The sequence below is a fragment of the Epinephelus lanceolatus genome, chromosome 4 (genome assembly GCF_041903045.1).
Source record: "Epinephelus lanceolatus isolate andai-2023 chromosome 4, ASM4190304v1, whole genome shotgun sequence".
NCBI lineage: Eukaryota > Metazoa > Chordata > Actinopteri > Perciformes > Serranidae > Epinephelus > Epinephelus lanceolatus.
The window spans coordinates 14,353,972-14,365,623 of NC_135737.1; the positions used below are offsets into that span (position 1 = coordinate 14,353,972).

General features: G+C 41.6%; 2 protein-coding genes across 2 annotated transcripts; one reads left to right on the plus strand and one right to left on the minus strand.

The window, feature by feature from the left end:
• Positions 1-691: 691 nt before the first annotated feature.
• On the minus strand, positions 692-3,273 carry nup88 (nucleoporin 88). The gene has a single exon (XM_033631841.2). It carries the CDS (start codon positions 3,235-3,237, stop codon positions 1,078-1,080), a length of 2,160 nt encoding a protein of 719 aa, XP_033487732.2. The 5' UTR covers positions 3,238-3,273; the 3' UTR covers positions 692-1,077.
• Positions 3,274-3,295: 22 nt separating this feature from the next.
• psmd8 (proteasome 26S subunit, non-ATPase 8) lies at positions 3,296-10,825 on the plus strand. The gene is made up of 7 exons (XM_033631842.2): positions 3,296-3,450; positions 4,711-4,783; positions 4,912-5,014; positions 5,116-5,281; positions 5,529-5,629; positions 6,273-6,384; positions 9,914-10,825. Exons 1-7 carry the CDS (start codon positions 3,346-3,348, stop codon positions 10,049-10,051), a joined length of 798 nt encoding a protein of 265 aa, XP_033487733.2. The 5' UTR covers positions 3,296-3,345; the 3' UTR covers positions 10,052-10,825.
• Positions 10,826-11,652: the final 827 nt, after the last annotated feature.

Consider the following 11,652-nt stretch of genomic DNA (forward strand, 5'->3'; position numbering starts at 1 on the left):
CTCAACGAAACCGGGGTCTCCGTATACGTCACTCTGTGTTTACGTGGGGAATTCCTCTGGAAAACCTGCTGTGGAAGAAAAACTGAGGTCACCAACTATGGAGAGGGGTGACATCTGCTGGATACAGTATTCCTGGCAACTTTACACTGAAACTGTACAATACAGTATCCAACTCTAGATGGCAGACTGGAGGCATGCAGCTGTATGTATTTCAGGATACCTGTTAATTTTTCAAGTTTGTACAAATGCAATACTAGATGCTGTGACTGTTTCTCCGGTCCGTACTGGCCCTGAGGTGGACCATGATATGGGTCAAAATCTTAAATCCTTCTTCTGTGCATAACATTTTCAGGTTGACAAAACTAATAAAAAGTTGCAGCAGCTTCAGCTGAACTCAAGAATGCATTTATAATTCACCCAGCTGGACGCAACAAAGACTATGGATTTTGACGTTCCATCTTTTTTGGAGTTGCAGTAGGAAGGGATCTCCTTGTGGCCAGTATGGACAGATGGAATAATTACAGCAACCAATAGCTTTCAATTTTGTGAGTAATGTATTAAAAAAGACTAAAAAAAGTATGAACCTATTTTTCTAACTTCCTTTTCTGTTTTTTAACTTAAAGTTCCTCTGTTTTTAATTTACTTGTATAAGAGTAATTGGTTGATATGTGTCAGAAATGAGTAAGGACAGTTAGAGAGCTTTAACTTTTATTATTATTCCAAAAAGTTAACAAACCAGTTTGAAAAGCTTAAAATATTTCCCATTTTTCCTGCCTATACATCGCATATTCTGCTCTGTCTAAATCACTGACTCAAACCTTAACGTTTGACATTGAGATATGAACGCAAACCTACAAACGATATGTAGTATAAAAGGTAAAGTTAAATCAATGTATATAAAATATATTTCAATTCAAATTACCGTCCCACACATGGCACATGAACTTATAACTACAGCACTCATTTCAGCTTCTCACCAAATGTCACAAAAAGGCAGATTAAATCACCATTGTCAAAAGAACATTTGAATTATGTCACCCATTTTTTTCAATACATTTTTACTGTTTTCTGCAGTCCTTAGAAACTGAAATGGTTTTTGATGTCTTTGATCTGTTTCATCATGTCACCAATTTGCTGTCCCTGTTCTCTGAGGACATCCTGAACGACCTTCTTCTGGTGGGCATTGAGTGAGACTGTTGTCCTGGCTGCAGGCACATCCTTGTCCACTTGCGACTTCTGGTACTCCATCTTCATGTTCACCTGTTTAATGCAGTTGTCCAAGTGTTTCAGCTGATCGCCGATGATCTGCAGCTCCTTCTTCATATCCTTTTCACTGTTTGACAGAATTGGTAGTTGGCTTTGCAGGCTGCCCAGCACTTTTTTAACCCTGTTCATAATGGTTTCCTGGCGATACTTTGCATCTTCATACTTATCAGCCAACCTCTCTGCTGCCTCTCTCAGACTCTTCCTCTCCTCCCTGCACAGAGTCAACTCTTCCAGCTGCTTGTTCTTTTGGCCTGTTAGGAGTTTCACCCTTCTCTGCATCTCTTCACGGGCCATGTCCTGCTTGAGAATGTACTCTTCACTGAAGACTTGTGTGGCTCTGCTGAGGAGCTGGAGACACTCTGGAGGTGGTGGTGATTTGTCCTTGTCTCCAGCCTTGAGTACAAGAGGATTGGTGGAGCTACGTGCCAGGATGTTGCGGATGTGCTGCTCAAAAGAGTCGTCAGCCAGGCCACGCAGAGGGGAGCTCCCAGAGCCTGGACCTGGATGAGAACAGAGCAGGGGAGGGGAGGGAGGGCGAATGGAGCTCAGCAGGGGCAACAAGATGCACTCATAGGTGCTGGTGATGCAAATCATGGTGGCACCCAAGGAAAGGTCAGACACAATCAAAAAGCCATGAACCGGAGCTGACTGACTAGTATGGAGTGGTCTGGTACAAAGAATGTGCTCCACAATACAGCGCTTCTCAGCAGCCAGCTCCTGAAGACTGTCCTTATCCTCCTCGCCTGACTGAAGAAACTTCTGCAGCTTGTTGACCCAGATTAGCCCCACACTGTGCACTCCTGCTTCGTGGGTGCAATGATACCTGAGCTGGCATAAGGGGTCTCTGTGCAGTCTGATTGGGCAGGTGAAATCAAATTCTTGGGGCTCCTCATCCTCTCCTGTGGCTACTTTGAGGGTGAGCTCCAGCTCAACACACTCAAATACATAGAGAGCTGGCACGGCCTCTGTTCCTCGACTCCACTTCTCCACTGCCCCTGCCTCTTCCTCTTCTTCAGACTCCAACACCACACAGTGATACAGTGTGCCTGTTTCAGTGGCGATGACGAGGATACTAGGCACACATGGCAGGCAGAGAATGGCACAAGCATCATAGCCATAGTTATCCTCTGCTGCAGGATACATTGGGAGGGGTCCAACAGGTTTTGTCAGACTCACACCGTTTGCCTGGCTCGTGTAGCTCACATAGGTCTCCCCATTTTCGTAGAGGATGTACAGAGGGTAGACCAGCTGTTCTTTGGAGCTCCGTGCTGCCAGCTGTCGAAATGGGGGTGACATCGGCCCAAAGTCAAAAGCCACTGCTATCTCGCCAAGAGATGCTGCATAGGAGCGGGCGGGAGGATGGCTGCTGCTGTCATCTTCCGACTGTGACAGTGATAGCACTTTGGCCGGCGTTTGGGGCGACTTCAAGCCGTAAAACCTGATGGTGTTGTCGGATGTGAGCAGCACCAGGTGGGGCTCATCGGTCTCGCTGGGGTACCAAGCCGCCTGCCGTAGACTCACCGACGGTGAGCTGGTGAAGAAGCGCTCCGCAACCGGGATTGTCTTACAGTTGATCTCACTCCGTCCGCCCTCGAACTCGGACCTCTTTCCCCACCGTTGAGGAAGCTCCAGCACCGAGACGCCCCGCTGACCGACGAGAGCGACGTGGTGTTGAGTTGGACTTAGCAACACCTGGCACAGCTCGAAGAGAGGAGGGTTGATGCACAGCAAGGTTTGGTATTTCCCGCTACTGCGACTCTCATCTGTGTTAAGCTGTCGCAAGTTGGTCGTGTAAAACACGCGGTCTGTGTCATCCCACACAAACAAGTCCCCACCCAAACAAAAGGTGAGGTTTTTATCAATCCCTCTTTCATTCGCGGTGGGTTCTGACTCCAACTTCTCTCGTATCTTTTGGAAAATAATATGGTTTGGTAAGTCATTTAGCCACCGCTCCGTGCCGAATGCCGCCATCTTGATCCGCCGTCTGCTCAGTCACAAGGAACTATGGCAACAAGAGAACTTCACGACAGTCATTTAACGTATTCCGGTGGCCGGTGTCGTATATTTTGCAGAATCACCATGGCGTTGAAAGAGACTGCGGGACTGTATGAAACCCTCAAAGCGGAGTGGAACAAGAAAAACCCAAACCTGAGTAAATGTGGAGAGCTTCTGAGCAAACTTAAGGTAGAGTCGCACATCGGGTTGTCTATTTTTGTGTTATTTATATGGGGCGAATCAGGAACACTCTGTGTAGAAGCCTCGGCGCTATTAGCAGACGTAGCTAAGCTTGCTAACAAACGTTAGCCATGCTAACGCTGTGTGTTGAGTTTCCTGTTAGGTAAACTTTAGAAACCTACAGTGATACTCATTCTGGGTTGATAACACTGAGTTTCCGTGTGTTGAATACGGTACACCCAGTGTTTGCCTGATAGACTAATTTAATAATTTTGGGAGGGCAGTCAGGAAATAAGCAGTGTTGCTAATGTTAACGTATCGTTGGCTGATTCATTGTCCAACTAGTCTCAACCCTGCAACTGGCATCCAATATAAACATTTGAACCAGTGATTATTGAGGCATTATGCGTCTTTTGTTTTCATTTGTATCTCAAACGTTTGCTTTTACTTACTGATTATTAATTCACAACTCCACTGTTGAAATTATGTTATTTAGATGATGTTTTATTACCAAAATGCCATGCTGACAGCTCGTTTGATTCAGTTGAGAAGGACCAATACCAAAATGTAAACATAATCTGTTACAAGTGAAACGTCTGCAAACTTTTACTGAAAGTAGTACGAAAGTATTAGCATCAAAATATCCTTAAAAGTAGCAAAATCAAATTCCTCCTTTTGAAGAATGACCCATTTTAGAATCACTAAAATGATATCACTGGTTTATTGATGCATTCATGTGTACATAACTTACATGTACCAGCTGGTGTCAACTGTAATGACGTTATGTAGCCTACATGTGGGTGACTTAACTTTATAATATATCAAAGTTGATTTATATTTTGTGTTAATAACATGACTCTGTAAAGTAACTAGTAACCAAATCTGTCAAATAAATGTAGTGAAGTACAAAGTACAATATTTGCCTCCAAAATGTAGTAGAGCAATCAAAATGTGGCATTAAATGGAAATACTTGAGTAAAGTACACATGCCTCAAAATGATACTTTAATACGAATCTTGAGCAAATGCATTTAGCTACACTCCACTTCTGAGAAAAACTCCCTGAAGTCCAGTTGCCTCTGACTGAGTACTTCTATATGTCTTATGTGTTGGGTGAATGTTCATAAACAAGTCAACAGTTAAAATGTGCTTGATAAATCTATGGTCCAGATTAGTGTCATTTTAGATTATTAGACTATTAGGACAACATAAGTGACACATAAAGTTCGAAATTTTGTAGATAATGATGCCAAACTTTTTTTTTTTACAGGTGTCATTACTGGAGCTGAATTTCCTACCTACCAGTGGGTCTGCGCTCACTAAGCAGCAGCTCATTTTAGCTCGTGAGTATAGGTGGCAAATCAAGCTGATAGACAACATTCATATTAATCATGGATTATTGTTTGACAAAGCAATAAGACAGATATCAAAGGGTAGCCCTAATAAAGACAGATCTGTGTCTGTGTTTCAGGTGATGTCCTTGAAATTGGAGCCTTGTGGAGTATCCGCAAGAAGGACATCCCGTCCTTTGAGAGATACATGGCCCAGCTAAAATGTTACTACTTTGATTACAAGTAATGCCACCTTTTTGTTTTTCATGTGTACTAGTGGGATTTTGTTACACAGTACTCACTGGGTTTTCTAACATCACTCTTTCTTTACTTATGTCATCAAGGGATGAACTGCCTGAAGCTGCCTACATGCACCAGTTACTTGGACTGAACCTGCTCTTCCTGCTCTCACAGAACCGTGTGTCTGAGTTTCACACAGAACTTGAGAGACTGAGTGCACGAGATATTCAGACCAACGTATACATCAGACACCCAGTGTCCCTAGAGCAGGTGCTGCAATTTACCCCTAGCCATGGAACAATTTCAGGGTTTGATAGTGCATTGTTGTTGTGCTGTGGCCAGGTATCAAGCATAGAATTTTGATATTTGTGCATCCAATTAGTAATTTGTATCCTCAAATCAAAATGTTTACATTTTTGCTGCAGTAGGAAATATATACAGAGCTCTGTGAAATTCTCTATTTACATATTTTATGACTGTGTCAATAACACCTTATATCCTCTCCTGGCCTTTTCAGTACTTGATGGAGGGCAGCTACAACAAGGTATTTCTTGCCAAAGGCAACATCCCTGCCGAGAGCTACACCTTTTTTATAGATATTCTGCTCGACACAATTCGGTAAGAATCAGTATGGTAATCATACTTACTATCATTTATACACTCGATTCATTGATGCAGCCCTTTATATGTGCTTTTAACCAATGCTGTTGTGTATTTTTCATTAAAAATTCATTTGTATTTTTCCGTTCAGGTCCTAGCGCATCTTGTTGTTTTAAAATGTTGCTATGTAATTACCATGGCTGTGGAAAATCCTTGTATATGTCATCATTGGTTGACAGTTCATTATAACATATATCGGGACAACTTCAGCATAGTTATGGTCAGCAGTTTAAACACCATACTCAATTTGTGAAAAGGTATATTAAGATGCAGGTAACCATAGCAACAAAACTGATGGTTTATGCTATGAACAGCATGTTGACCAAGACAGATGTGAAATGGGTGACAATTTAAAATATATCGTCCATTTTCTATCCAAGTATTAAGGTGTCTTGATGTAGAAAATTATGGACTCTGCAAAGGAAATGGCTTTAACTCAGTTATTTTCATTTACCAGGAAGGATACCTCTTTAATTCTTTATTTTTGTTGTGTTTCATCTTGATTGTACTATAATCAACAGGGCACAAAAAGATCAGCTGATAAAATTGCATTGTATTTTAAAGACAACTTCAGCTAAAACTGTGACCTTTTCAATTGCAGCGATGAGATCGCAGGATGCATAGAGAAAGCATATGAGCAGATCCAGTTCAGTGAAGCCACCCGTGTGCTTTTCTTCAGTTCCCCGAATAAGATGACAGAGTATGCTAACAAGGTATGTATATTTTTATTTTGAAAGAAAACTTAAATTGTATGTGAAATTAAGCATAGGATGCAGAGATTACAAGAAGAAAACATTAGATTTTTGCAGATCTTGGTTAAAAAAAAAAAAAAAAATTAAAGTTGCATTTAATATAATGTGAGGGGTAATTACGTGTCTCAGTTGAAGGCAACTGATTTATTTATCTGAAGAAAAGAGTCACAGATACAGGTACAGATGTCTTGTAAACATTAAAGCCTCAGTGTGTAAAAATGGTGAGTAACAGTGACATCAGCGGTCAAATTCTAGATTGCAGGGCTCACTCGTGCTCACTCGCTCACCCCTCCCGTCGGGTAAGTGACGGTGGCCTCGTAGGACAGAACGTCTTGCGCAGACAGAGATGGCATCATCCAAGAGTTTTTCAAGTTTTTCAGGAGTAAGCCTATCTAACGATGAGGAGAATATTTATTTAGGAATCTAAACCATGTTACGATATTGTAGCGACCCTGCAGTAAATGTTCTGTTATAATGTCAATGTTCTGTGAGTTAATGGCATGTTTGGGATTGAATGAATATAGGTAGGGGGGCAGGGTGTGAGTGTGACGGGGATGAGAGCTGTGTGAGTGCGCGTGCTGGTGTGTGTATGAGCAAGCTGGAGGAGAGAGCAGGAGTGCGCAGTTGGAGTTACAGCTAAGTTCTTGTTTGTTGGTTGTTTTGGTGTAGTTACGGCCAACAGTAACCTGTACTGTTCAGTAATAAACGGTGGTTTGCCGAATAACTGTGTCATCCTTTCCACACGTCCTGGCGGACACTACAATATGTTATAGCTTACCAGTGAGATATAGGTTATCTGTGAGATATAACGTCATGTTAGGAGTGTTTTATTTCTAATTGTTTTGGTAACACGAGCAAACATTAGCACAGTAATGCTAAAATAACACGTTTTATGTGATAGTCACGGTACAGTGCGGCAAATATAGGTTGGTACGATTATAATATATGCGTCTCCAGAGTGTTCTTCCACAGGAGTTTTTTCCTCCTGGAATAAGCAACGCCGATATTCACTCGCGTTTTGTCCCATCCTCGCTTACCTGATCTTTTTCTTTTATTTGGTGGCGTGGTTTCCCTCTTACGGGGCAAAACATATGTGTGGTCCTCCATTTAAAGTGCGACAGAATCATAAAAGTACAAAGCAGGTTCATGCAGAAGCACCCCAGATTGAGCTTCACCTTCTCCAGTGACGGCAAGTTCTAGGTAAACGCGAAAGGCGAAGCGCGTGTATCTCTTTGGGCCACTGTATTCAAATATGGCGATGCAAGAAGGCAGCCTCCAGCAGACCGCGCCCTGCCTGTGTATATATAGAGAAATCATTCTAAGCCTATGAGAAAGCTTCCATTTGTATGTGAATTGCATTACACTTTAGTAAATATACAGTACAGGCCAAAAGTTTGGACACACCTTCTCATTCAATGCGTTTTCTTTATTTTCATGACTATTTACATTGTAGATTCTCACTGAAGGCATCAAAACTATGAATGAACACGTGGAGTTATGTACTTAACAAAAAAAGGTGAAATAACTGAAAACATGTTTTATATTCTAGTTTCTTCAAAATAGCCACCCTTTGCTCTGATTACTGCTTTGCACACTCTTGGCATTCTCTCAATGAGCTTCAAGAGGTAGTCACCTGAAATGGTTTCCACTTCACAGGTGTGCCTTATCAGGGTTAATTAGTGGAATTTCTTGCTTTATCAATGGGGTTGGGACCATCAGTTGTGTTGTGCAGAAGTCAGGTTAATACACAGCCGACAGCCCTATTGGACAACTGTTAAAATTCATATTATGGCAAGAACCAATCAGCTAACTAAAGAAAAACCAGTGGCCATCATTACTTTAAGAAATGAAGGTCAGTCAGTCCGGAAAATTGCAAAAACTTTAAATGTGTCCCCAAGTGGAGTCGCAAAAACCATCAAGCGCTACAATGAAACTGGCACACATGAGGACCGACCCAGGAAAGGAAGACCAAGAGTCACCTCTGCTTCTGAGGATAAGTTCATCCGAGTCACCAGCCTCAGAAATCGCAAGTTAACAGCAGCTCAGATCAGAGACCAGATGAATGCCACACAGAGTTCTAGCAGCAGACCCATCTCTAGAACAACTGTTAAGAGGAGACTGCGCGAATCAGGCCTTCATGGTCAAATAGCTGCTAGGAAACCACTGCTAAGGAGAGGCAACAAGCAGAAGAGATTTGTTTGGGCCAAGAAACACAAGGAATGGACATTAGACCAGTAGAAATCTGTGCTTTGGTCTGATGAGTCCAAATTTGAGATCTTTGGTTCCAACCGCCGTGTCTTTGTGAGACGCAGAAAAGGTGAACGGATGGATTCCACATGCCTGGTTCCCACTGTGAAGCATGGAGGAGGAGGTGTGATGGTGTGGGGGTGTTTTGCTGGTGACACTGTTGGGGATTTATTCAAAATTGAAGGCACACTGAACCAGCATGGCTACCACAGCATCCTGCAGCGACATGCCATCCCATCCGGTTTGCGTTTAGTTGGACGATCATTTATTTTTCAACAGGACAATGACCCCAAACACACCTCCAGGCTGTGTAAGGGCTATTTGACCAAGAAGGAGAGTGATGGAGTGCTGCGGCAGATGACCTGGCCTCCACAGTCACCGGACCTGAACCCAGTCGAGATGGTTTGGGGTGAGCTGGACCGCAGAGTGAAGGCAAAGGGGCCAACAAGTGCTTAACACCTCTGGGAACTCCTTCAAGACTGTTGGAAAACCATTTCAGGTGACTACCTCTTGAAGCTCATTGAGAGAATGCCAAGAGTGTGCAAAGCAGTAATCAGAGCAAAGGGTGGCTATTTTGAAGAAACTAGAATATAAAACATGTTTTCAGTTATTTCACCTTTTTTTGTTAAGTACATAACTCCACGTGTTCATTCATAGTTTTGATGCCTTCAGTGAGAATCTACAATGTAAATAGTCATGAAAATAAAGAAAACGCATTGAATGAGAAGGTGTGTCCAAACTTTTGGCCTGTACTGTATATTTATGAAAGCAATAGTTGATATTTGCTAATAAACAACCACGTATTAAACATTGTAACTTTAATTACATTTATCAAGATTTCACTTCTCATGTTATTTCTTTGTGCTTTGTCTTGTTAGGGTAGCTAAAATGTTATTGCACATTTAACAGCAGATTCAACTTGCACTGGTAGAACCTGAAAATGCATGTAATTTTGCAAACATGGAAACAACAGTCACAATGGCAACAGCCTGTTAGGGTTGTAAACTTGGACTTGGTCCAATAAGTGGTAAATATATTGAAGCTCATAACACAGTGAGATACAGTGGAAGAAGCAACTAGACAAGGACTAGAATTGCAGATAACTTATTGTTTAGCTGTCAGATGTTGTGTTTTTCTTGTGGTTTAATTTCTGAAATTGAAACAAAATTCCATCCCAGATTCTTGCCTACAAAGTGGCAGTCAAAGCTGATTGTTCATTTCATTTCATTTCATTTCATTTCAGAGGGGATGGAGTCTGAGCCCAGATTACTATTACTCTTTCACCAGTCAGCAGCAGCGGACAGAAGAGGTGACCATCCCCTCTACAGAGCTGGCACAACAGGTCATCGAATATGCACGACAGCTGGAAATGATTGTGTAATCCGCCCCCAGGAACACACTCAGCCATGTACAGACACACTCAGACACACGCTGCTGATCCAGTATACATCCAGTCAGCTCAAATGCAGTTGCCTTGAGGGATATGACTTTGTTAATTGCCAGAGTGGTTGATTTGTTGCCCATACCTCAAAAATCTATCAACATTTATTTTTCCTGTATTCCACTCATCTGCAGGTCTTCCTGTCTGGAAGTTTGTTTTTATTTCAATAGGTGGTGGAAAAACAAAAGTACCATTGGTGACCAGTCTACTCAGCAATAGCTACACATCTACCTGTCACTGAAGACATTCAAGGGTTTCAATGATACAGTTAATTATTTTATCTAAGATGCCATCTCAACAGCATTAAAACTGAGCTTTTTATGGCATATTACCAACTGGTGAGAGAGAAATAATAACTTCAAGTTCAGCTACTACATTTAAAACCCTTGGGCCTCAACTCTTTGACAATTACAATTTAACTAATTACAATAACTACCCTGTGACTTTGCCTGTCAGTGTCACACAAAACTATCAACTCAACATTTTCCCCCTAATTTTCACCAAAATCTTTTTGTACACAAAGTTAATTTTCTCCTTATAGAGCTCTCAGAAATGTATTGCTTTGTATCCTAGCAACTGACAGAATTGCCGTTGAAGTTTGTGAGTGTTTTCTAAATGGAAATTCCTCTTCCTCCCTAGATGGTTTGTAATCCAGTTGATATTAAATCTTTGCCTGCAATACATGATTCTGAAAATAAACTTTCTAAATGACTGCTTTCCAGTTTTTTTTTTACATCACTTATAACTTTATGTGGATTCAAGTAATTTCCAGGAACTAATCAATTTACCACATGCCAGTCATTAATGTAAGAAATATTCTGAATGTTTTCTCTAATAGATGAGAATCTTCTCCCTCTGTCTCTCTCTGTGTTATGAAAGCTGCGAGTCTTTCTGTGCTGATTCAAGGAAGCTCATGCAGGTGGTTTGGGCACCAAAGTTATTATAGCTTTATATTTTTCATTAGTTTTTACTCAGTACTCGTTTTTAATGTTTGTTTTCAATTCAGTTTAGTTTCATTTAGTTTCCAGAGTGTGTGTGCCTCTGCACCGGTGACAGCCGTGGCCAGGGTTGGCCATCCATCTGCCTGTCAGTCCACCCATTCACGTAGTATCCCAAGCACCTTGAGGGAATTTCTCCAAATTTGGCACCAGTGTCCACTTGGACTCAATGGTGAACTGATAAGACTTTGGTGGTCAAGTGTCATTGTGACCTCATGAAACACGCTTTTGGCCATAACTCAAGAAGTCACATGCTAATTATGACTAAATTTCTCACAAATGTCTAATAGGATGAAATCATAAAGGGATAACATTTTATTTCAAAAGGTGAAAGGTCAACATCATGATGTGGTGACACATATCTTGGGTGTCCACTTTGACACCGAAGATGTATGAAGCATCCTTGTTTAAGGATATGTAGCTTCTCTGCTACAACAAACTGAAGCATTGTCCAGTGTCATAGCTACATATAAGACCGGACAGACATGGATGTTTCAGTTAGTTTTTATTTTTTGCAAAAGTCTAGGTTTTATTTTTATTGCA